Source organism: Lepus europaeus, chromosome 7 (genome assembly GCF_033115175.1).
Source record: "Lepus europaeus isolate LE1 chromosome 7, mLepTim1.pri, whole genome shotgun sequence".
NCBI lineage: Eukaryota > Metazoa > Chordata > Mammalia > Lagomorpha > Leporidae > Lepus > Lepus europaeus.
In genome coordinates, this window is record NC_084833.1 from 9,583,910 (window position 1) to 9,611,360 (window position 27,451).

Genomic DNA, 27,451 nt, shown 5'->3' on the forward strand with positions numbered 1-27,451 from the left:
CAGGATCTGCCTTGGTCCCTGAGGGAGGCTTATAGGAATGGACAACCCTCTTTTTGATGCCTCCTTGTTTCATTCTGAATGGCATACCCACTGTAGATTTGGTTCAGATCTGAGCTCAGACCATCACTGAGGCCATGACAGCACACTGGTAACAAACCTTAATGTAGGGCACCACCTAGTGCTGAAATGGAAGAAGAGTCCACAACCTCACAGGAAGTAAGTGAAGTGCTTAGAATTTCCGGAAGGATGGTCACAAAGCCAGGTCATGAAAACTGAGTACAAGCAACTAGTCCTTCAGTGTCCAGATGACAACATATACCAACGAGTGTCAAGAACTCTCAGGGAACCATGACCTGACATAATAAATAAAATAAAGCTCCATAAATCAGTTACCTCAGATTTGCCACTGTCAAATACTCATAACTCAATGAACTTCAAGAGAACATGGGGAAATGGTTTAATACTCTAGCAGAGAGACTTCATAAAGAAATGGAGGTAGTTCTTAAACATCAAATAGAAATCCTTTAACTGAAGAGTATACTGAGTGAAATTGAAAGCATGATAGAAGTTATCAATTGAACAGAAGAATTAGTGAGCTCTAAGGTATGCGGTCTGAAAATACGTAAAGAAGAATAAAAGGAATCAAGAGAAATGAATAAAGTTTTCTGAAATTTGGGACAACATGGAAAAAATCTCTAAGTAATTGGGATTCAAGGGGGACTTGAGAATGCCAAAGGTATATTTTTTATAATCTTTGGGGTTTTTTTTAAATTTTATTTAATAAATATAAATTTTGAAAGTACAACTTTGGGATTATAGCGGTTTTTCCCCCCATAACCACCCTCCTACCTGCAAACATTCCATCTCTCACTCCCTCTCTCATCCCATTCTTCATCAAGATTCATTTTCAATTATCTTATATACAGAAGATCAATTTAGTATATAAGTAAAGATTTCAACAGTGAAGCAAAAAGCTGGTTATTTGAAAAGATAAATAAAATCGATAAACCCTTAGTTAAACTAAAAAAAAGAAGATTCAAATAAATAAAATCAGAGCTGAAACGGGTGACATTACAACTGACACCACAGAAATATAAAGACTAATTGAAGATTATTATTATTATCGATTATAGAAATAAATTCCTGGACACACATACCTTGCCAGGATTGAATTTTGAAGAAATAGAATACCATACAGATTGAACTGGGCATTTGCTACAGCAGTTCAGACACTACTTGGGAAGCTTGAATTCCATGGTTTTGAGTCCAGTGTCCACTCCTGATTACAACTCCCTGCTAATATGCACCCTTAGAGGCAGCAGATGATGGCTCAAAGACCTGGGTTCCTCCCATCCATGTGAGAGACTCAAATTGAATCCCTATTATTTGACTTTGGACTGACCTAGCCTCAGCTGTGTGAGCATTTGAGGAGTGACTCAATGGATGGAAGACCTCTCTCTCTCTCTCTCTCTCCTTTTTCTTCTTTCTCCCTCTCCACTCCCTCTCTCCCTTTCAAAAACATAAAATAAAATAAAAGTTTAAAAAGAATACCTAAACAGATCAATAATGAGTAGCAAGATGAAAAGATGTTCCATCACCATTTATGGGAGAAAGCTAGTCTCGTTTTCCATAATCTAGTTTAAAATGTTTTCTCGGTAGGAAGTTGAGTGTCCTGATCCCTTCTCAATGTCAGCACTAAAGACCTAGAGAGGAAAGTGAGTAAAATAATGCATCGGAGGTCTGTATATAATTTTCCAATTCTGAGATATGGAACAATGCCAGCTTGGGAAAGCCATTTGGTCAAAAGCTCAGCACATGAAGACTAGACTGTTTTAGTCACAAGGACAGTCTCCGCACGAAATACTCAGAATGGTGCCTCCTTCAGATGGCCCCTTGGACATGATCTTTCAATCCAATCAGCCTCATTCCTCTCTTAATAAGGCACCTTGAGATATTTTCACTTCAAATCTGATTTTATCTTCTTCCCTGTGTCCTCAACATGCAATGCCTCATCTAGTCTCTGCTCAACTTTTATCCTGTATTTTTGACTCACCTAGGTTACCCTCTTTTCCTTATCTCTTATTTCAAGGGGATAAAACCCATGGAAAGAGCTGTAATGAACAGCTTCCAGGATAATGTAGAGTCTTCTTTTATGACCAAGAGGAGAGCTGGTCAGTTAATTTGAATCTGAGGAAACCACAGTGAAACTTTGATTTTACCTCAGTCATTTTGTGCTTTGCTTCTGAGAATGCACTTTAAGGGTTCATTGTAGTGACCAATAGTATATTGCAAATGTTCTGGGAGAGTCTAGATTTTACATGAAGTAGTGCCATACTGAATTTTAAACTCATGTTGAGTTTAAGAAATATTCATTATGCAAGTTCCTTGTGACCCTTGGTAATATAAGATTAAGAAGGCCCACTCTTGGGGACCAGTGTTGTGGTATAACAGGAAAAACCACTGTGTGATTCGCCAACATCCCATATGGGTACCAGTTTGTGTTCTGGAGTCTCCACTTCCAATCCAGCTCCCTGCTAATGGCTTGGGAAAAGCAGTGGAAAATGGACCAAGTGTTTGGGCCCCTGCTACCTACATGAGAGACACAGGTGAATCTCCTGGCTCCTGGCTTCTGCCTGACCCAGCCAGGGCCATTGTTGCCATGTGAGGAATGAGTGAATAGATGGAAGATTCTCTGTCTGTCTCTCTCTCTCTCTCCCCCTCCCCATCTCTCTCTCCCTTTCTTTTGTAACTCTGACTTTCAAATGAATCAATAAATCTTTTTTTTAAAGGCCCATTCTTGCATCCAGGGATTTGCCATCTTGTGTGGGAAGGCAGACTCACATGTACATTAGTTCATCACTATTGTAGTGAATACAATTGAACAATAAGCAAGGGTTTGAATCAAAAGGTGCCTAAGGGTTAATATAGAGATGTTCTTTAAAAATTACGGACCATGGAAAATGACCACCTAAACCAGATGGGAATCAAGGGGAAGCTTCTTCATTTAAAAAGAAGATATTTATTTTAAAAAATTAAGTTTTTTATTAATTTAAAGCAATAAATATTTTAGAAATTTCTCTATTTTCATTTCCAAAGTGATAAATATCAATAGACATAATCCACATAAACAAAACCACTTTGGGGTCCTCAACAATTTTTGAGAAAGTAAAGAGTTTGGAGAATCCAAGATGGCAGAAGGGGCGGGGAGCTTACTGCTCTAGTCTAGGAGAAGACAGTTTTTAAAAAGTGGAGAGAGTACAGTCTCAGGGAAGAGTTAGGGAGAAAACAGCAGAGGAAACCACACAAATTAGAGAGACACTGTGAACCTACACGGAGGGTGTGAATATGCACAACTCAGGACCCCAGCAGCCAAGATCCTCAGCTTTGGAGTGAAGTGAGACCAGAATGCAGCAGCCCAAGCCACTGGAGATAAAGCTATGGGAAGAGCCTGGCAGGAATCTGGCTTGGAGCCCTGGGAGGCAGTGTACCTGCCAAACTAGACAAGAAAAGGGGGGGGGGGTATTTCTCTCTCCCCAACCACCCTGCACTTGTGTCCTGTAACTAGCCAAGAGAGGATGGGTACCATTTTGGACATAAGTAACAGCTGCACCAGCTCATGTCTGGGTGTCCAGCAACTAGCCAAGAGGAGACACCTCAGTCTGGAAGGGAGAACTCACAGGGAGCTAGGTGCTCATGATTGTGGGGGGGCTTGTGTGCCTGGACTGTTGAAAACACTGTGACAGCATGGGCAGCACAGGCTGAGACTTTGGGCAGTCACTGTGGGAGGCTCCACATGCCCAGGGCTCCCTGATTCCCTGGCTAGAGTCGTTGCTGTGGAATCCATGCTTATACTGCAGACTGCACAGATCCTTTCTATGATTCTTGTGACAGCACAGACGAATATTTCACCCACTAGGGCTAGTGCCCAGGCACTGGTCTCCTTTGAGGAGAGGGGGTAAGCTTGAGACTATGCCAACAGAGCAGAACACATCTCCCCTCTGATAAAAAGAAAGAGCCAGGGAGCAGGGGGGGATTTACCAGGCCCAGCCTGGTGTCACCTTGGACACCCCCTTCACCCTGGAGCACTGAACAGACCTCCCTGACCACACCCACCACACACTTCTAGGTATTCACTGAGAAAGCAGACACTAAACTAAGCCACAGAGACATAGTCCAAAGATAAAAGCTGCCACAGGGGAAAAACAAAGAAGAAACCAATGAGTAAATCCACAAATCCTGAATAATAAATGCAGCAACTCGGAAAACATGAAAAAGAAAGACAACATGACGCCCCCAAAAGAACACAACACTTCAATACCAGGATGATGAAGAGATTGAAGAAATGCCAGAAATGGAATTTGAAAAATTAATCATAGGATTACTTAGAAGTAATCAGAAACAAATCCATGAACTAATGAAATCCATATATGACAGAAAAGAAAATTTTTCCCATGAAATGGAATACTATACAGCAGTAAAAAAATGAAATTCGGTCATTTGCAACAAAATGGAGGAATCTGGAAAACATCATGCTGAGTGAAATAAGCCAGTCCCAAAGGGATAAATATCACATGTTCTCCCTGATTGATGACAACTAACCAAGCACCAAAAACAACAAAACCTGTTGAAGTGAAATGGACACTATGAGAAACAGTGACTTGATCAGCCCTTGTCCTGACTGTCAAGGAACAACTTAACACTTTATCCCTTTTAGTATTTTTTTGTTCTACTTAATGCTATTGATTGAACTCTTTTATTAACACACAATTATTCTTAGGTGTTTAAATTTAACTGAAAAGTGATCCCTGTTAAAAAATAAGAGTGGGAATAAGAGAGGGAGGAGATGTACAGTTCAGCACATGCTCAATTGGACTTGCCCCAAATGGTAGAGTTAGAAACTTGCTGGGGGATTCCAATTCAATCCCATCAAGGTGACATGTACCAATGCCATCTCACTAGTCAAAGTGATCAGTTTCAGTTCATAATTGATCATAATGATAGGTCTAAGAGTCAAAGGGATCACATAAACAAGACAAGTGTCTGCTAATACTAACTGATAAAATTAAAAAGGGAGAGAACTATCCAACATGGGAAGCGGGATACACAGCAGACTCATAGAATGGCAGATGTCCTAAACAGCACTCTGGCTTCAGAATAAGCCCTTAAGGCATTTGGATCTAGCTAAAACGTCCATGAGAGTATTTTAGGCATGGAAAGCCAAGACACTCTGGCAAAAAAAAAAAAAAAAAAAACACCTAAATGAAAGATCTCTGAAAGCGAGATCCCAGTGGAAAGAATGGGCCATCAAAGAAGGAGGTACCTTTCTCTGAAGGGAGGAGAGAACTTCCACTTTGACTGTGACCTTGTCTAAATAAGATCGGAGTTGGCGAACTGAAAAGGCTTCCATTGCCTTGGCAACACATGACAAGAGTCTAGGGTGATTACTTAAGCCATAAACAAGAGTGTCAATTGTTAAATCTACAACAGAAGTCACTGTGCACTTACTCCCCATGTAGGATCTCTGTCCTTAATGTGTTGTACTATGTGAATTAATGGTATAACTAGTACTCAAACAGTACTTTACACTTTGTGTTTCTGTGTGGGCCCATGTTGAAATCTTTACTTAGTATATACTAAGTTGATCTTCTGTATATAAAGATAATTAAAAAATGAATCTTGATGTGAATGGGATGGGAGAGGGAGTGGGAGATGGGATGGTTGTGGGTGGGAGGGAAGTTATAGGAGGGGAAGCTACTGTAATCCAAAAGCTGTACTTTGGAAATTTATATTTATTAAATAAAAGTTAAAACAATTAAAAATCAGCACATGAAACAAAAAGAAAAGAAATTGAGATCTTAAAGAGAAATCAAAATGAAATCTTGGAAATGAAGCATTCAATAGAACAAATTAAAAATGTGGTGGAAATCTTTAACAACAGACTTGGTGAAGCAGAAGAAAGAATATCCAAGTTAGAAGACAAATCTGTGGAAATTTAGAACTTAGATATTTGTTCAGGGAGGAATAATTTATCACAGATGTTATTTAGAAGGGCCAGCTCATACTGATAGTAAAAAGCAGGTTGCATTTTAATCTGTTTTATCATCACTTTAAATTCTCTCATTACTCACATGCTGCTGAAATATTCCCAAATCCCACCCTCAGAATCCCATGGCTTCTGTGAGGCATTACAGTCAGACCAAAAAAAAGAGCAGCAGAAGAAGAAATTAGAAAACTAAAAACTAAAAACACTGTGGGAAATACATGATATATATAATGTGATATAATAATATATTATAAGTAATATAATTTATATAAGTATAAATATGAGATTTATATTACCTTATAATTCATATTATATATTATGTATAAATATGTATTATGCAAAACTACTCATCCATAAAAAAAGAATGAAATCCTGTCTTTTACAACAAAATGCAATTGAAAACTACTGTACTTAGTGAAATAAGCCAGTTCCTAAAAGACAAATACCATATGTTTTCACTGATCTGTGGTAACTAATAGAGTAAATGTAATCTATAGTAGTGAAATTTACATTTTGAGATTCAATTGTTTATAGCCATTGTCTCTACAGTCAAGGAACAGTGTTTTTGTTCTTCGTTCTTTATGCTGAAGTCTTTAGTTAGTGTAGGGATAATCTTATAAGTATAAAGTAAACTGGAAGATCATTGTAAAAATTAAGAGAGGAAGGAGCAAGAAGGGTGGGAGTGTGGGCAGAAGGGAGGGTAGGATGAGAAATATCACTATGTTCCCAAATATGTGTGATACATTATATGAAATGTGTTTACCTTAAATTCAAAAAAAAAAATTTTAATGTGCTATTTAGTTGTTGGACTCTGTATCCCCTGAGAATACACTTCTCGGAAATATTATTTGGATTCAAATGTGTAAGATTTCTATGATTCTTGGTGTCGCAGTTCACTAGGCTAATCCTCCACCTGCAGCACCAGCACTCTGGGTTCTAGTCCTGGTTGGGGCGCCGGATTCTGTCCCGGTTGCTCCTCTTCCAGTCCAGCTCTCTGCTGTGGCCTGGGAAGGCAGTGGAGGATGGCCCAAGTGCTTGGGCCCTGTACCCGCATGGGAGACCAGGAGAAGCACCTGGCTCCTGACTTCTGATCAGCGCAGCGCACTGGGCCGTAGTGGCCATTTGGGGGGTGAACCAATGAAAGGAAGTAAGACCATTGTCTCTGTCTCTCTCTCACTGTCTAACTCTGCCTGTAAAAATAAAAATAAATGTCTTGGCCGGTGCCGCAGCTCACTAGGCTAATCCTCTACCTGTGGCACTGGCACTCCAGGTTCTAGTCCTGGTCAGGGCACTGGATTCTGTCCCAGTTGCTCCTCTTCCAGTCCAGCTCTCTATTCTGGCCCGGGAAGGCAGTGGAGGATGGCCCAAGTGCTTGGGCCCTGCACCCCATGGGAGACCAGGAGGAAGCACCTGGCTCCTGGCTTCAGATCGCCGCAGCACGCTGGCCATAGCAGCCATTTGGGGGGTGAACCAACGGAAGGAAGACCTTTCTCTCTGTCTCTCTCTCTCACTAACTCTACCGGTCAAAAAAAAAAAAAAAAAGATTTCTCTTATTCTCTATCTTCTTTCTTTAGTTGAATACATATATAAATTAATACTTCATTCATTTTTACATGAATGTTATTTCCAAGATTTCTATAATAATAGTTTATCATTATGTATTACATCTCAAACCTACAGAGATTACAGGGTAGGAGAAATGCCTCACAGAAGCCATGGGATTCTGAGGGTGGGACTTGGGAATATTTCAGCAACATGTGGGCAATGAGGTGGTGTGCGTTGGCTGAGAGAATTTAAAGTGATAATAAAACAGATTAAAATGCAACCTGCTTTTTACTATCAGTATGAGCTGGCCCTTCTAAATAACACCCATGATCAAGTATTCCTCCCTGAATAAATATCAATGTTCTAAATGTTCACTACAGTGACCAGGTACCTGGACAGGTCCATCCCAGTGCCCTGTCCTTGATATGCCCCGGGCTCCACGCAGTCACGTAGGAACCCAGGCCTTTCCAATGAGTGGATCCATGTATCTTGGGGCCTGAAGGTTTCCTCGGTCTCTCCATGTGGTGGCAGATAAGGAGGAGGCTTTATGGCCATATCTAGAAGTGAAGGCTGTCAGCTCCCCCACATTCCACTGGCCTGAACTCAGCCACATGGTCATGACCTATGGGCATCATGGCTTAGCTAAGTTTCCCTTAGAAACAAAAAAGGAATGAATAAATTGGTCTCTACTTTCTATTTTTTAAACATTTAGTTATTTATTTGAAAGGCAGTGATAGAGAAAAATGTGGGGCGGAATAGAGAGATCTATCTGCAGGATCATTTCTCAATGGCAGCAAAGACAAAGGCTAGGCCAAACCAAAGCCAAGGACCTGGAACTCCATCCAGGTCTCCAATGTGGGTGACATGGACCCAAGTACTTGGACAATCTTCAACTGCTTTCCCAGGAGCATTAGCAGGAATCTGCATCAAAAGCAGAGCAGCTGGAACTCAGATCAACCTTGGATTTGGGATGCTGGAATTGCAAAGGAGGGTTTAACCAACTGTGTCACATTGTTGGCCCCTACTTTGTACTTTAACATCTTTAGGGTGTATATCACAGAATAGTTTGAAAATTGTTAGTCCATGTCAGAAGACACCATCTTTCATGTCTATTCCTGTCATCCTAAGCAAGAACTAGAAAAGAAAATATATTTACTACAACTTCCATTCATGGGCAATTGCCACCCTAGTCCCCTTAGACTGAGAAGTAATTTAATTCCGATGTCACTTTTACTTCCTCAAGATGTGATATTCACCCAAATTCACATGTACCTGTTAGAAGCACAGTAGGCCAGCGCCGTGGCTCACCAGGCTAATCTTCCACCTGCGGCACCGGCACCCCAGGTTCTAGTCCCATTTGGGGCGCCGGATTCTGTCCTGGTTGCTCCTCTTCCAGTCCAGCTCTCTGCTCTGGCCCAGGAGGACAGTTGAGGATGGCCCAAGTGCTTGGGCCCTGCACCCGCATGGGAGACCAGGAGGAAGCACCTGGCTCCTGGCTTCGGATCGGCGCAGCGCACCGGCTGTAGTGGCCATTTGGGGGGTGAACCAACGGAAGGAAGACCTTTCTCTCTGCCTCTCTCTCTATCTAACTCTGCCTGTCCAAAAAAAGAGGAAGCAGCAGCAGCACAGTAGAACAATGCATTTATGCCGGCACCAGTGTTGCTCTCCACTCTTCTGTGCTGGCCATGCCATGCATTTTCTGCATGGTATTTGCAAAAGTGGGCTGGGAGAGGGAAACAGCAGAGTCATAGCCATAAATTATGGGCGATGGTGAGCAGGTTCAGAGTAGACATAAAGACTGTCATGGGTGGACAATTCTGACCATGACTCACCCTCAGAACCTACAAGCCTCAGGAATTCAGAGCTGATCACATGTGAGATCATGGCAAGGAGGAAGGAAAAGTGCTTTTCCATAGAAGAACCACTGCTTGAACTGCAGACTGTGAAGGAAGAAAACTTAATGGAGTCTTCAAACCCAGACCCGCGACTCCTTTCATGCATGGTGATAGGTGAGCCTCTTAAACCTCCTTTTCCATGGGAGAACAAAAAAGCACCTTTAGTTTTTTGCAGCAAGTTTATTAAAAGGAAATGCATTTGAGGTTTCAACAATTGTCTTGCAGTTTATGGATAAAAGGACAGAAAAAAAAAAGACACGTCATCACTGATGGTAATCAGCAGTCAGTTTTTTAGTCCAGTCTGTAGTCCTCTGAGCCAAACATCTTGTCAGAAGTTAAAACCCTTTACAAAAAGGGCTATCATATACCATTTCCTGGAAAACAAAATCAGAGATGTCACTTAGTTTTTCAACTCTCTCTTGCAAAGTCAAATATGGGCACTCAAGACTTTTATTATTATTGTTTTCCTGCATTTTTAAAAAAGCATATAATATAGACCTAAATAAATATTTTTCAAAAGAGGAAATCCAAACAGCAAAAGGACACATGAAAAAAGGTTCAGGATCACTAGCCATCAGGGAAATGCAAATCAAAACTATAATGAGGTTTCACCTCACCCCGGTTAGAATGGCTCACACTCAGAAATCAACCAACAACAGATGCTGGCGAGTTTGTGGAGAGAAAGGCACACTAATCCACTGTTTGTGGGAATGCAAACTGGTAAAACCACTATGGAAGTCAGTTTGGAGATTGCTCAGAAACCTGAACATAACCCAGCCATACCACTCTTGGATTTTACCCAAAGGAAATTAAATTGGCAAATAAAAGAGCTGTCTGCACCTCAATGTTTATTGCAGCTGAATTCACAATAGCTAAGACAAGGAATCAACCTACACACCCATCAAAGAAGACTGGATAAAGAAATTATGAGGTATGTACACTATAGAATACTAAACAGCAGTAAAAAAAATGAAATTCTATCATTTACAACAAAATGGAAGAATCTGGAAAACATCATGCTGAGTGAAATAAGCCAATCCCAAAGGGACAAATGTCACATGTTCTCCCTGATCTGTGACAACTAACTGAGCACCTAAAAGGAAACCTTTAGAAGTGAAACTGACACTATGAGAAGCAGTGACTTGATCAGCCCTTGTCCTGACTGTCGAGGAACAGCTTACTATTTCATTCTTTTTAGTATTCTTTTCTCCTACTTAATACCATTGGTTGAACTCTTTAATAAACACACAATTATTCTGTAGTGTTTAAATTTAACTGAAAATTGATCCCTGTTAAAAAGAAGAGTGGGTGGCTGTGGCTTAGGAAGGCAGTGGAAGATGGCCCAGGTCGTTGGGCCCCTGCACCCATGTGGGAGACCTGGAGGAGGCTGCTGGCTCCTGACATCAGATCAGCACAGCTCTGGCCATTGTGGCCGTCTGGGGAGTGAACCAGCAAATGGAAGACCTCTCTCTCTGTCTCTACCTCTCTCTATAACTGTCTTTCAAATAAATAAAATAAATCTAAAAAAAAAAAAAGAGTGGGAATAAGAGAGAGGAAACATACAGTTCGTCACACTCTCACTTGGACTTACCCCTAATGGTAGAGCTAGAAAGGTGCCAAGGGACTCCAAATTCCATTAAGTTGGCAGGTACCAGTGCCACCTTACAGATCAGTTTAAGTTCATAGGTGATCATAAAGATAGGATTAAGTGTCAAAGGAATCACATAAATAAGACCAATGTCTGATAATAATAATTGATGGAATTAAAAAGGAGAGAATGACCCAACATGGGAAGCAGGATATACAGCAGACTCATAGAATGGCAGGTGTCCTAAACAGCACTCTGCCCTCAGAATCAGTCCTTAAGGCAATCGGATCTGGCTAAAAGACCATGAGAGTATTTTAGGCATGGAAAGCCAAGATACCCTGGCAAAAAAAAAGGAAAAAATGAGCTAAATGAAAGATCTGAGAGTGAAATCCTAGTGGAAAGATTGGGCCATCAAAGAAGGAGGTAACTTTCTCTGAAGGGAGGAGAGAACTTTGACTTTGATTATGACCTTGTCTAAATAAGGTCGGAGTTGGTGAACTCAAGAGGCTTCCATAGCCTTGGCAGCTCATGACAAGAGCCTTTGGTGATTTCTGACATCATAAATAAGAGTGTCAATTGTTAAATCAACAACAGGAGTCACTGTGCACTTACTCCCCATGTAGGATCTCTGTCCTTAGTGTGTTGTACTATGCAAATTAACAATAAAACTAGTATTCAAACAGTACTTTACACTTTGTGTTTCTGTGTGGGTGCAATCTGTTGAAATCTTTACTTAGTATATATAAGTTGATCTTCTGTATATAAAGATAATTAAAAATGAATCTTAATAAAGGATGGGATGGGAAAGGGAGTAGGAGATGGGATAGTTTATGGGTGGGAGGGATGTTATGGGGGGAAAAATTCACTATAATCCAAAAGTTGTACTTTCAAAATTTATATTTATTAAATAAAAATTTTCTTTAAAAAAAAAAAAACAAAAAGCATATAATATCCAAGAGAGTGCTGAAAGCAAAATCAGATTATTTACTGACATGTTCTATCATTACAAAGACATCCATTGATGCCAAAGATGTGCTTCTATTTCTGAATCTTTTCTCCAACAAGGACAACTTTAACACTTCCTTTTCCAACTTCAGTAAATATTCTGGACTTATTTGTTGAAAACCTGCCAGTTTTAACTGTTCTGTATCACTTTTCAACACAGAATTATTAAAATATAGCTCAAATGAAAAAGATGTGATTTTTTTAGTTCCTCTATGACCTTAAAAGTCAGAAAAGTTGCAAACTGAAGGCCTCCACAGTTAATTGTGCCCTACAACATATTGGAGCTCAATACCATGAATGATTCATCTCAGCTGGGCTTTAAACACAAAGTAATCACACGAGTCTCAAGTGCAGGTGGTGTTCAGTTTATCCTGATGGCTTTGGTTTATTTCTAAATTTCTCCCAGAGAATGCCTTAGATAAATTATCAGGATATTAAACAAAATATTTATAAACTAAATGATATTTATTTATAAACAGAAAGATATTATTATACCACTGATTTCTGTTTTAAGCAATCCCATTCCAATTGTGGTTTTTTAATTTTATTTAAGTTATACACGTTTTATATATTTTATATATACAGATTTAGGAACACAGTGGGACTTCCTCCCCTATCCTCCTGTCACATCTAGAAACCATTACACTCAGTGAAATAAGCCAGTCCCAGAAAGACAGATATCGTATGCTTTCCCTGAGCCTATGTAACTAATAGAATACCTGAAATGCAATTGTTGGAGTGAAATTGACATTTTGAGAATAGATGATTATTTACAGCCCTTGTCTCTTCCATTGAGAAATGATGGCGTTTTCATAATAAGGATCTACTCTAGTTACCTAGTGTTCAGTGAAAGGGTTCAAGGTTTTCAAACAAATATACTAGCAAACTTGGTTGCTTAGGAATACACTTAATTTGTTTTAATTAAGCACATAGACTATTACTCAAATGATATTTGCTAGATTCTGAAAGGAAGAATGAAGGACAGTGGGAGCAAAGGAGGGTGGGGTGGGGAGTATCATTATGCTCTTAAATCTGTATATATGAAACACATGAAATTTGTCCCCCATTAGAAATTTTATATTCTTATGGATGTTTTTATTATTGGCTTCTTAGAAAGGGGTGGACCTATTTTGTTGTTCACCCCTACAAGTGAGTGCATCCTGAAAAGCAGGTGATTTCTCTTCATAGAGAACATGTATGTGTGTATGTGAAAGTGTGTTAGTGTGTGTGCATGTTTGTGCTGAGAGCTGAGAGGTAAATTGGCCATTTCCTGACCTTTCTCTCCTTTTGCTTTCTTCAGTTCTCATTCACTGAAGATTCTCAAGGTGAAGTTGGCAAATTAAGTAAGCCCTTGGGTGACTTTCTCAAAGAAAAGTCTAGACTCACCACATTTAATTATATGACATTGTTTAAAACTAGCATGTGCACCTGTTCCTCTGAAATTGTTAGTACCAAACCCAGAGCCTGCTTGATCCTAGTCAGTGATTATTAAAATCATGAAAGAAGAGCGATTCCAAGATGGTGGAGTAAGGAAGGGATGTACTGCTTTAGGCTAGTGGAAAATAGCAGCAAAAAAACGGGAGGAAGTACATTCCCAGGAGAGAGTTGGATTCAATCCTGTTGATTTCTTCTCTGATTTTAATTATTTCTCTTCTCCTACTAGCGTTGGGTCTGGTTTGCTGCTGATTTTCTAGATCCTTCAGATGCATTGAAAGCTCATCTATTTGGTGCCCTTCCAATTTCTTGATGTAGGCCCCTATCGATATAAACTTTCCTCTTAAACTGCTTTTGCTGTATCCCATAAGTTTTAGTATGTTGTGCTGTTATCCTCGTTTACTTCCAGAAAATTTTTTATTTCTCTTTTAATTTCTTCTATGACCCAGTGTTCATTCAGGAGCATGTTGTTCAATCTCCATGTGTTTGCATATGCTCTAGGGATTCCTGAGTGGCCAATTTCCAACTTCATTCCTTTATGGTCTGAGAAGCTGCATCATATGATGCTAATTCTTTTGAATTTGCTGAGACTTGCTTTATGGCCTAGCATGTGGTCAATCCTAGAGAAGGTTCCATGTACCGCTGAGAAGAATGTAAATGCTTTCTGTGTAGGATGAAAAGTTCTGTAGGTATCTGTTAGGTCCATTTGGGCTATAGTGTCTTTAAATCTACTGTCTCCTTGTTGATCTTCTGTCCTGTTGATCTGTCTATTTCTGAGAGTGGAGTATTGAAGTCCCCCAGTACTATTGTATTGGGGTCTAAGACTCCCTTTAAACCCCTTAACAAATCTTTTAAATAAACCAGTGCCCTGTAATTAGGTGCATATACATTAATAATCATTATATCTTCCTGTTGAATTGATCCCTTAATCATTATATAGTGCCCCTCTTTGTCTCCCTTAACAGTTTTTGTGTTAAAGTTTATGTTGTCTGATATTAAGATGGCTACACCCGCTCTTTTTTCATTTCTGCTGGCATGGTATATCTTTTTCCAGCTTTTCACTTTCAGTCTGTATGGATCATTGTTGGAAAGATGAGTTTCTTGTAAGCAGCAAATAGATGGGTTTTGTTCCTTAACCCAGTCAGCCAGTCTGTGTCTTTTAACTGGAAAGTTCAGGCCATTAACATTCAATGTGACTATTGAGAAGGAGTAACTTTGCCCTGCCATTTGCCAAAGATATTTTCTAATATATGCTTTCAATTCCTTGTGATCTTTTGCTGTGAGGTTTCCTTCCTTTACCTTCTTTCGTATTGGTGACCGCGTTTCTGTGTTTCTGTGTGTAACACATCTTTAAGCATCTTTTGCAGGGCAGGATGAGTGGCAACAAATTCTTTCAATGTCTGTTTGCTATGAAAGGTCTTTATTCACCATCACTCACAAATGAGAGCTTTGCAGGATATAATATTCTGGGCTGGCAGTTTTTCTCTCTTAGTACCTGGGCTATGTCTCACCATTCCCTTCTAGCTTGTAGGGTTTCTGATGAGAAATCTGCTGTGAGTCTAATTGGAGATCCTCTGAGAGTAATCTGGCATTTCTCTCTTGCACATTTTAGGATCTTTTCTTTATGTTTCACTGTGGTGAGTTTAATTACAACGTGTCACGGTGAGGATCTCTTTTGGTCATGTTTACTAGGGGTTCTATGAGCTTCCTGTACTAGGATGTCTCTGTCCTTCTCCAAACCTGGGAAATTTTCTGCTAGTATCTCACTAAAAAGGCATTCTAATCCTTTCTCCCTCTCCACGCCTTCAGGAACTCCTAGAACCCGAATGTTGGGTTTTTAAATAGTATCCTGTAGATTCCCGACAATATTTTTTAGATTTCTAATTTCCTCTTCTTTTCTTTGGTTTGCCTGTTTCCTTTCCTGTGCTCTGTCTTCTAAGTCCGATATTCTCTCTTCTGCTTCACCCATTCTGTTTTTAAGGCTCTCTAATGTGTTTGTCATTTGATCTATTGAATTCTTCATTTCATTAGGATTTCTCATCACTATCACAGTTTCACGTTCTACTAGTTGTTTCATTTCATTTTGATTCCTCCTTAATATTTCATTTTCATGAGAGAGATTTTCTATCTTGTCCATTAAGGATTTCTGTAGTTCAAGAATTTGTTTTTGAGAACTTCTTAATGTTCTTATCAATTTTTTGAGATCCACTTCTTGCATTTCTTCTATCTCGTCATCTTCATAATCTTGAACTGAGGTGTCTTTATCATTTAGGGATGTCGTAGTGTCTTCCTTGTTCTTGTTACCTCGGTTTCTGCATTTGTTTGGCATTGTGGAGATATTCTTTGGTTTCTTTGCTGTGGTGTTTTTTCTCGTAATACTATGACTCTAGATTAAGTGGACTGTCTGCTTTTGATGGAGCCTTAGTGGCTTGAGATGGGTGTGGCCTGAGAGCTCTGTTTGGTTCCTCAGGGTTGAGGGTGTGCCAAAGGTGTCACTCCCAGGTTAGGCGTGGTAAAAATCTCTCTCTCTCTTTTTTTTTTTTTTATTCAAAAGGGAAGTAATTCCGCACAGCTGAACATAATTGGAGGTAGTTAGCAGGCAAATGATATACCCACAGGAGCCAGTGATCAGAATCTCTTTCCCAAGGACCACACAGGGAATCTGTGCTGCCCTCAGTGTGGGCTCCAATTCTCCTGCAGCCTCCCTCTGGGTTGCCACGGTTACTGAATTGCAGCGTCTCTGGAGAGTACTCACGTGAATTCCGTGAGTTCTCTCCCCCACCGTCTCTTTTTTCAGTCTCATTTCATTATCACCACACATTCACTAGGTCCTAATCTCCTGTTATTTCACCTCCCCCTAGAGTCAAGTTTTTCTGCTAGGCTCAGGGCCGGTGCAGACCTGAGGTCACCCTGCTTGTGACGTATGTCCAAAATGGCACCTGCTCTTTGTCTTGCTCGCCTTTGAGAGGTGAGCGGAGAGAGAGAAACTCATGTCCGTATCGGTCACTTTTTTTTTCCTCTCTCCTCTAGTTAGCCTGGTGAACTTTTCCCCATGGGGTTTCAAGCCTCGTTCCCTCTAGTCTCCTCTTTCTGCCTGCCCGCTGGTGTCTTGGGTTATTGAGGTTCGGCTCACCTCGTGTTCCAGCGCTGGTGTGTTGAGTCTGCTGCTGGTGTCCCAACTATGGGCTCCCACGCTCTCCACTCAGGTCCACTGTGAATCTTTAGTTCCGAAAGAGTTTCCTCTGCTGTTTCTTCCCCTACTCTTCCTTGAACCTGCAGTGTCTCCACTTTTATTAAACTGTCTCTTCCCGGACTGTCAGTGTTCTTCCTTCCTATTCTGCCATCTTGCCACTCTCTCCTATTTTAAACAAGTGTTAATTGTTCTAAAGGTAGACATGGACACCAATATAATAATAATGGAGACTTTAACACCCCACTTTTACCATGGACACATCAATTAGACCAAAAAAAAAAAGCAAAGAAACAACAGAAATGATCAACACTATGGATGAAATGGACCTAACAGACGACTACAGTACCTTTCAACCCACAGTTGCAGAATAAACATTTGTTTCATCCGTGCATGGAACTTTCTCTAGGATAGACCATATGCTGGGTCATAAAGTAAGACTCAGCAAATCCAAAAAAAATGAAATCATATCATTTTTTTTTACCACAGTGCAATGGAACTGAAAATTAATAACTAAAGAATATCTAGAACATATAATAACACATGAAGACTGAACAATATGCTACTGAATGAACAGTGGATCATAGAAAAAATCAAAAGGGAAATCAGGGACTGTCACTGTGACATAAGCCTGCACCTGCAGTGCTGGCATCCCATATGGGTACCTGTTCACATTCCAGCTGCTCCTCTTCTGATCCAGATCTCTCCTGGTGGCCTGGGAAAGCATTAGAAGATGGCCCATGTGCTTGGGCCCCTGTACTCATTGGAGACCCATAAGAAGCTCCTGGCTCCTGGCTTCAGATAGGCACAATACCAGCCATTGCGACCATTTGGGGAGTGAATCAATGATGGAAGATCTTTCTGTCTCTCCCTCTCTGTATCTGTAACTCTACCTCTTGAGTATATCTTTTTAAAAAAAGAGAAATAAAAATTTTTCTAGAAATGAATGAGGGTGACAATACAACATATCAAAATCTATGGAATACAGCAAAAGTAGTATTAAGAGGGAGGTTAACAGCAACTTGTGTCTACATAAAGAAATTGAAAAGACATCAAATAAATGAGCTATCAATGAATCTCAGGGACCTAGAAAAACAACAACACAACAAACCCAAAATTAGTAGGAGGAAATAAATAATTAAAATAAGAGAAGAAATAATCAAAATTGAAATATATTTATGTTAACACACTGAGCTCTTGGTTCCTCTCTTTAGTCTCCTCCTTTGGTCTCTTGGCCCTTCCCTCCTGTGCTCTCTTGGTTCTTCTCTCTTGGTTCTCTCTCTCGCTCCTCTCCTCCTCTCATCTCTCTTCTCTCCTTGCTAGCTCCTCTCCTCTCTGTTTCTCTCTTATACTCTCTTTCTCTCTCTTTTCCTTTGCCACCCCTTCACTCCAGTCTATTGGGTGTTCCCCAATAAACCCTTTCCCTTAAAAAAAATTAACACACTGAAGAATAAAAACCACATGATTATCTCAATATATGCAGAGAAAGAATTAGATAAAATACAACATCCTTTCATGATAAAATCTTTAAGCAAATTGGGTATAAAAGGAACATTCCTAAACATAATCAAGGCAAATTATGACAAACCCACAGCCAGCATCTTATTGAATGGGGAAAATTTGGAAACATTTCCACTAAGATCCAGAACTAGACACAGATGCCCATTTTCACCATTGCTATTCAATACAGTCCTGAAAGTTTTAGCCAGAGCCATTAGGCAAGTAAAAGAAATCAAATGAGTACAAATTGGAAAGGAGGAATTCAAATTATCCCTATTTGCAGGTGACATGATTCTACACATAGGGGAACCTAAAGACTCCACTAAGAGACTGCTGGAACTCATAAAAGAGGTAAAATGGCAGGATATAAAATCAACACATAAAAACCAATACCATTTTAATATGCAGACAATGCCATGGCTGAGAAACAACTTCTAAAATCAATCCCATTCACAATAGCTACAGAAAAAATTAAATACTTTGCAATAAATTTAATCAAGGAAGTGAAACATCTCAACAATGAAAACTGCGAAACATTAAATAAAGAAGAAAACCCAAAAATATAGAAAAATCTTCCATGTTCATGGATTGGAAGAATTAATATCATCAATACTAATAAAGACAATTTATAGATTGAATATGATCCCATTGAAAAAACCAATGACACTCTTCTCAGATCTAGAAAAAAAGATACTAAAATTCATATGAAAACACAAGAGACCGTGAATAGCTAAAGCAATCTTATATAACGCAAACAAAGCCAGAGGCATCACAATACTAGATTTCAAGACATATTAGATGGCAGTTAGACTCAAAACAGCCTAGTATTGGTACAAAAATAGACATGTAGACCAATAGAAAAGAATAGAAACTCCAGGAAATCAACCCATGTATCTACAATCAACTAATCTTTGACAAAGTAGCTAAAAAAATCCCTAGATAAGGACAGTCTCTTTGGCAAATGATGCTGGGGACATTGGATCTCCATGTGCAGAAGTATGAAAGAAGACCTTACACCTTCTATAAAAATCATTTCAAAATGGATCAAGGATCTAACTCTATGACCTGATACCATCAAATTACTAGTGGAGAACATTGGGTAAACTCTGAAAATCATTGGCATAGGCAAAGATTTATTGAAAAAAAACCCTCCCATTGGCACAGGCAATCAAAGCCAAAACAGACAAATGGGATGACATCAAGCTGAGAAGCTTCTACATTGCAAAGGAAATACTCAGCAAAGTGAGGAGGCAACTGACAGAATGGAAGAAAATATCTGTCTTCAAACTGAAACCGATGAAGGATTGACATTCAAAATTTATAAAGAGCTCAAGAAACTCAACAACAACAAAACAAACAATCCAATTAAGAAATGGGCAGAGGGTGATTAAGATAGCAGAGTAGAGAGGGAACTTACTTCTCTTAGTCTAGGAGAAGAGAGTTCAAAAAAAGTAGAAAGAGAGCATTCTCAGGGAATAGTTATGGAGAAAACAGCAGAGGAAACTCTATGCAAATTGGAGGAACACAGTGGAACTACATGGAAGGCATTGATGCCCACAGCTCAGGACACCAGCAGCTGAGAGCCTCTGCACCAGTGTGGAGAGTGAGACCAAACTGCAGCAGCTCAAGCCACCAGTGAACAAGATGCAGGAAGAGCCAGAATGAGTCCTGCTTGGGGCCCCATGAGGGATAGTGTACCTGCCAAACTAGAGGAGAAGAACAAAGGGGGGGCACATTTTCTTTCTCCCCAGTCATCATGCAAAGGCATCTTGTAACAAGCTGACAGATAGCAAGTACATTTTGGACATAAGTGACAGCTGCACCAGCTTGAGTTCATGACCAGCAACCAGCCAAGCAGAAACTCCTGAGTCTGGTGGGGAAACAGACAGGGGGCTGGATGCTTGTGACTGTTGGAGGCTTGTGCACCAAGACTGAAAACACTGAAGCTGTGTGGAAGGACTCAGAGTATAGTTGGGACTTTGGGCAGTCACTGTGGGAGGCTCCACAAGATCAGGGCTCCCTGGTTACCTTGTGGGGGACATTTCTGGGGAATCTGAGCTTACATTGAGGACTGAACAGTTCTTTTGTGTGGTCTTTGTGACAGGCAGACAAATAATATACTCACTGGGGCTAGCATCCAGGTACTAGATTCCTAAAGAGGAGATCAGAAGAGTCTACGTCAATAAATAAGAACAAACTTCCCCTCTGATAAGAAAAATAAGAGACTTACCACACCAAACCTGGATGTGTCACCTCAGACATGCCCTTCAGCCTGGAGCACTGAACAGACCTCACTGGCCACAACCACCACACACCTCTAGGTATTCACTGAAAGCAGACACTCCACTAACTCACACAGACTTAGTACAGTGATAAAAGCCACCGGAGCAAAAAAATGAATAAACCAGCAAGTATCTCCACAAGTGCCAAATAACAAATGCACCAATATAAGAAGCAGTCCACAAAGCAGACTCATAGAATGGCAATTGCTTTAAACAGCACTCTGACCTTAGAATCAGCCCTTAAGGCATTCTGGTCTGGCTGAAAAGCCATGAGAGTATCTCAGGCATGGAAAGGCAAGATACTATGGCAAAAAAAAATGTCCTACATGAATCTCTGTGAGTGGGGTCCCAAGGAAAGAAGTGGCCATCAAAAGGATATACTTTTCTCTAAAGGGAGGAGAGAGCCTCCACTTTGCTTATGGTCTTGTCTATATACTGACAGAGATTTTGGCTCCAAAAGGCCTTGGCAGCTCATGTCAAGAGCCTCAAGTGGGAGCTAGCACTGTGGTGCAGCAGGTTAAAGCCCTGGCCTGAGGCGCCGGCATCCCATATGGGTGCCACTTCATGTCCCGCCTGCTTCTCTTCTGATGCATCTCTCTGCTATGGCCTGGGAAAGCAGTAGAAGATGGCCCAGTTTCTTGGGCCCCTACACCCATGTGAGAGGCCAGGAGGAAGCTCCTGGCTCCTGGCTTCATATCGTTGCAGCTCCAGCCATTGTGGCCATCTGGGGAGTGACCCAGCAAATGGAAGACACCTCTCTCTCTCTCTCTCTCTCTCTCTCTGTCTCTATCTCTCTGTGTAACTCTGTCTTTCAAATAAATAAAATAAATCTTTCAAAAACAAGAGCCTCAAGTGATCATTGATGTCATACATAAGAGCATTGTTAAATTAACAACAGGAGTCACTGTGTGCACTTACTTCCCATGCAGAACCTTTGTCCTCAATGAGTTGTACTATTAGAATTAACTGTAAAACTTGTTCTCAAACTCTGTGTGTGTGTGCAAGTTGTCGAAATCTTTACCTAGAATAGAGTTGGTCTTCTGTGTATAAAGTTAATTGAAAATGAATCTTAATGGAGAATGAGACTGAGAATGGGAGAGGGAGGAGGAGGTGAGAGTGTGGGAGAAGAATCACTATATTCTTAAAGTTGTACTTATGAAATTTGTACTCATGGTTTCTATGGGGGACGGGGATAATGAAAAAAAAGAAATGGGAAAAGGACTTGAACAGGCATTTTTCTAAAAGGGAAATTCAAATGGCCAACAGACATGTGAAGAAATACTCATGAACACTGCCATCAGGGAAATACAAATCAAAACCACAGTGAGGTTTTATCTCACTCCACTTGGAATGGCTCTCATACAGAAATCTACAAGCAACAAATGTTGGCATGGATGTGTTGAAAAAGGTACCCTAATCCACTGTTGGTGGGAATGTAAACTAGGATAGCCATTGTGGAAGACAGTATGGAGTTATCTAAGAAAGCTGAAAATGGATATACCATATGTTCCAGCAATCCCACTCCTGGGAATTTACCCAAACAAAATGAAATCAACATATGAAAGAAATATCTACCCTCAAGTTCATTGCAGCTCAATTCACAACAGCTAAAATACAGAATCAAACCAGATGTACATCAACTGATGACTGGATAAAGAGAATTGAAAATGAATCTTGATGTGAATGGAAGGGAAGAGGGAGCGGGAAAGGGGAGGGTTGCAGGTGGGAGGGAAGTTATGGGAGGGGGGAAGCCAATGTAATTCATAAGCTGTACTTTGGAAATTTATATTCATTAAATAAAAGTTTTTAATAAAAAAAAGAAATTGTGGTATATATATACTATGGAATACTAGTCATCCATTTAAAAAAAGAAATTCTGTCTTTTGCAATAAAAATTACACAACTGGAAACCATTATACTTAATGAAATAAACCAGTCCCAAAAAGACAAATACCACATTTTCCTTGATCTGTGGTAAGTAATAGAGTATCAAAAATGTAATGTATAAGAGTGAAATTAACATTTTGAGCTTTGATGATTGTTTACAGATCTGAACAGCATTTTTTCCTTCTATTTGTTGAACTCTTTAGTGTAATGTTAATCTTATGAATATAAAGTAAACTAAAAGTAGATCATTATAAAAATTAAGAAGGAAAATAATAGAGAAAGGAGGAGAGAGGGCAGAGCCATGGGCAGGGGGAAGGTACGGTGGAAAGTATCTAAATCTGTATACATGATATACATAAAATTTGTTTTAAAAAGGGGGGAAAAAGAAGGAACTGAAATTACCAGAAACAACTTGATATTGTTCAAAGTTTCATTGGATTGCATGAGAAAACACTGTTTGAAATCTTTCACAGCCATTTCAGCAGCAGCATCACGGCTCAAATTCTTTAAAAAATCATGGTAGTCAGTGACAGATATCTCTGAATCAAGCGTCTTTGTGACCATATCATCCATGAGTTGGCAGCCAGAACCTGGAAGAAAACATAAGAAGATGGGCTTCTTACCAGAGATAGGAACCCATTTTGTGCAGTACACGAAGCATGAATCATACTCTTACACAGTCGTTGAGATATAGATTCAGAAAAGTTATGGTCTATGGAGTAGAATTCTCAGGTAAAAATAGAAAACTTAGGTTCTGGGGATCCCTTTAAGTCCTCCAATATCTGCCCCTTCCACTACCTCCAACCCATAAAAGTCAAACCCTATACAACTTTGACAAGGACACTCGTGATATTTTGACGTGGTGGAACATATTTAATATTATGAGGTTGTGAGGTCCTATAGCTCAGGGGTTAGAGCACTGGTCTTGTAAATATGATGAGGGCTGGTGCCATGGCTCAATAGGCTAATCCTCCACCTGTGGCGACAGCACCCCGGGTTCTAGTCCCGGTCAGGGCACCAGATTCTGTCCCGGTAGCCCCTCTTCCAGGCCAGCTCTCTGCTGTGGCCCAGGCATGCAGTGGAGGATGGCCCAAGTGCTTGGGCCCTGCACCCACATGGGAGACCAGGAGAGGCACCTGGCTCCTGCCTTCAGATCAGCGCGGTGCGCCGGCCGCAGCCGCGGCAGCCATTGGAGGGTGAACCAACGGCAAAAGGAAGACCTTTCTCTCTGTCTCTCTCTCTCACCGTCCACTCTGCCTGTCAAAAAATAAATAAATAAATAAATAAATAAATAATTTTTAAAAAGTAAATATGACGAGGTATTTCTTTGCTCAAAGTCATGTCAGACTTCACGACTATCACTCAGAGCATCAAGTAGGGCTTGCAAGTCTTATAAATAAATTGGATCTAGAATACTGTCCATTAGCTCTTTTAAGTTTATCTTAGTTTGCATCAATAAGTAACACCAAACAGAACTTCCTGTTCATGAAGTGATCTGCTGTGGCAACCACTGTGGAGGAAAAGGCTGAAGATTTAATTCACAAGAACTGTTTTTACTCTTGGCTCTGCGATTTTCTGTCTAGTTGACTGTGAATGAGTCCCCATTTTGCCAATCTGCACCACCTTTGGGAATCGATGAGGTAACCTATCTAAATAAGCTTTGAAATCACACCGAGCTCCCTGCACAAGTGATGCTCCAGCACTGAGCAGAATCTGTTGCCAAAGCATCTTTACTGGAAAGTGATTCCTGAGAAAGTGAGTCCTTCTCCCCTGTCAGGATTTAATGTGAAGGTCCTGGGAGCAAAATGGCTTTATGGGAGGACCCAGATCAACTCCACAAATGTGTCTTGTGTGGCTCCCAAGTTATTGTTTGACACGGCAGCCTGAGCCTTCTCTCTGGGAGGTCTCCTGTTTCCTTCCATATTTAAAGAGAAGGCACAGAGGACCTTCTTCAGGAAACCCAAATGGATCCAATGCCACGAGGCCCACAATTCATATATCTCCCTTATCCCAGTGAAATAGAAATTCCAATATTGAGTTCAGAGACTCATCCTGGTAGTTCTGATCATGGTGGGGCACCCTGAAGAGCAATGAGACACTACACGCAAAGCCCAAGAGGGAACTGCCCCGATCACTTGTTACCAGTGGTGACCCTTAGGCTATTACCCCCAGACCTTTTGCACTGGGACTGACCTGTATTGAGGCTTGGGGACCGGGAGTTTCCCAGGGGTTCAGGCAACAATCCCTCATCCAAAAGCAGTTCTCCCTGCACCAAACTCACCTGCATAGCAGTACAGGGGCAGGGCAGCCAACATGAGGACTATCACACACTTCATGTTGAGGCAGCTCTTGCTGGCTCTTCACTCATAAAAAACAGGAAACAAAGAATTCACTTTGGAGAACCCAGAACTGCTCTATTTATTGCCCCCAGGAAGCCACCTAACCTCCTCCCAGGAATGAGGGGAGGAGTCAAAGGATCACCTTGGCACTGGACCAGGAAATGACAGCAAGAATTAACCAAAGCCAAGACTGCCTGTGATCTGTTGGTAGAAACTAAGGAGACGGACTTTTGGCTCCCAGACAGTTTTGAGACTGACTGAGCAAATGATCCATGTCAATAGGAAAAGTATGTGGAAGTACTTCCAAAACACAAGTCCCAACACTGTGAGCCTGGGCTGTCGTCTGCCGTGTTTTTGTTCTTATGGTGGTTGCCTCCTCCTCCTCATCCTACTCCTTCCCCTCCTCCGTCCATTATTTTTGTTCCTCTTCTTGTTTCCTTCACTGTGCCAACCGCTTCATTCCCTTTGCATTTTTGCTGACAGAACTGGGCAAAGTGTAACACCACACACACACTCTAGGAGGCAGACTTTCCTCACCTATGGGCACAGTTTTCAGTGAGGTGCTTTAAAGTCTGGGGAAAACTTGTAAATGGAAAACCTCTAATTTCACTTAGTTAACCTCATCCATAAATCTGAGCTAATTTCCTTTAGTTCCTTATTAGTTTTTCAGCACTTTCCATACACTGATTCAAAGGATGATATGAATCAGTAGAGTACTTGTGTTTGGGGTTGAATACTGGATCGGATCTCCACTCAGGCAGGTGTGGCTCTGGAACCTGGAGCTGACCACATGCCCTTTGTCAATTGCAACGCTGGCCTCTTTGAGTTTCCTTTTATATGTTGCATTATATTTTTTAAAAATGTATTTATATTTATCTGAAAGGCAGAGATAGAAAGAGGGAGGGAGGGAGACAGAAAGTTCTTCCATCAACTGTTTCACTCCCTAAATGGTCCCAATGGCCAGGGCTGGGCCAGGCCAAAGCCAGGATCCTGGAACTTCATCCTGGTCTCCCACATGGGTGGCAGAGTTCAAGCACTTGAGCCATCATCCATGGCTTTCCTAGATGCATTAGCAGGAATGGCAGTATGGTGAGTTTTTGCAAGGATAATACATGCTCTATGTAAAGTTCCTATCATATGTTGTAGCATAAGATCATCATGAACAAATGAAATAAATGTTCATGGAGAGTTTTCATTGCTCATCCATGCAAACATGAATCCACCCACATAAATGTGGAGCCTACCTGTGACCTGGTACCTGTGCTATATTGTAGATTTATACCCAGTTCTTGCTCTGGTATGGCTCATTTTCTAATGAATGCCATCAACAATGCTACCAATGAATGAGGTACTGGAAAGTAGTAAATTTTGCAAAGAAACCAAAATGTACACAAAAGGTGAACGACATCTTAAACCTATTGGCCAAGGGCACCTTCTTGTAGGCAGTCCCAGGAAGCTCCTATAAGGAGATGCCATCATAGCTGAGGCTTGCATGAGTGAGTATATGATGACATCCAGGGACAGATTTGAAGAAGAGTGTTGTAGACAGGGGGAACAGAAAGTACAGAAACTTGAGGGCAGATGGTACTTGGCAAGGCCAAGGAAGGCAAAGAAAGTGGTCACATGGGGTCAAGAGAGTGATAGGACTGCATCGTATGATGGAAAACCCAAACTTATTTAATTAGGGACAAAGGGAAGGGAATAAGAACATGAAAACAACATTGTCTTTGGGGGTGGTTTAGGGTTTTTTAAGGTTTATTTATTTGAAAGTTACACTTACAGAGAGAGGGAGAGATAGAAAGAGCGTGAGCAAGCTTCCATCCATTGATTCGCTCCCCAAAATGGCTGCAACTGCTAGGGCTGGACCAGAAAAAAACAGGATCCAGGAGCTTCATCCAGGTCTCCCACATGGGTGTAGGTGCCCAAGCACTTAGGTCATATTCTGCTGCTTTCCCAGGCACATTGGCAGGGAGCTGGACTGGAAGTGGAACAGCCGGAACTCGAACCAACGCCCAAATGCAATGCCAGTGTCACAGATGGTGGATTTACCCACTAGGCCACACCACCAGCCCCTGGCTTTGTATTTTTATAAAATGGAGGAGAAAGTCACAGAGGTTAGTCAGTTCTTAAACACTGTGCTATCTGGATTACTCATGACATCTATCTTTCCATCAATCAGCTGGAGCATATATTGCCAAGAACAAAACTGACTTGGGAAGTGGACATAAAACAGAAAGGTATGTGCTTGAGTGTGTACTTTGATGCAATTGACCCATGGCCTGCGTCATTCCTTCCAAAGCCAAGTGGAGAACGTTGACAATGAAATGGGAAACCATCTCCCCACCCAAGACTTAATGGGGCTCTGCCCCCCTCCCCAGTCCGTATGGACCTGCCCCAACACCTACTGGGTCAGATACACCTTCTGAGTTTCATTTTTTTCATCTGAAAAACATCTCACATCACAGACAGCTGCCCACCCTACGGAGATTGTGTTTTCTTTAATCTCCATGTCTTATCCTCTGGTGAAGCAAATGGCAGTAACTCATCCCAGAGAAGATCCATTTGCAAACCAACATTTGCAAGGAGAATAAGGAGAGCCAGAAACTTGAGACTATTTGTGTGCTGCTTGTTCAGCTCTTTTCCTTCCCAAAATGCACCCTGCCACAAGTGTCCAAAAGAAGCTGGGGAACTGGAGATTTTGGAGCCCTTCACATTTCCATGTTGTGGGCCAAGTGTTTATTGA

At 40.9% G+C, this 27,451-nt stretch overlaps 1 protein-coding gene across 1 annotated transcript in view; it reads right to left on the reverse strand.

The window, feature by feature from the left end:
• LOC133763528 (mammaglobin-A-like) overlaps nt 1-24,705 on the reverse strand; it is a 39,104-nt gene extending 14,399 nt beyond the window's left edge. The window contains exons 1-2 of the mRNA XM_062197259.1: nt 24,651-24,705; nt 22,772-22,959 (exon numbers count right to left, since the gene is read on the reverse strand). Coding sequence (XP_062053243.1) covers nt 22,772-22,959; nt 24,651-24,705 — 243 coding nt within the window. The remainder of the gene's footprint in view (nt 1-22,771; nt 22,960-24,650) is intronic.
• Nucleotides 24,706-27,451: the final 2,746 nt, after the last annotated feature.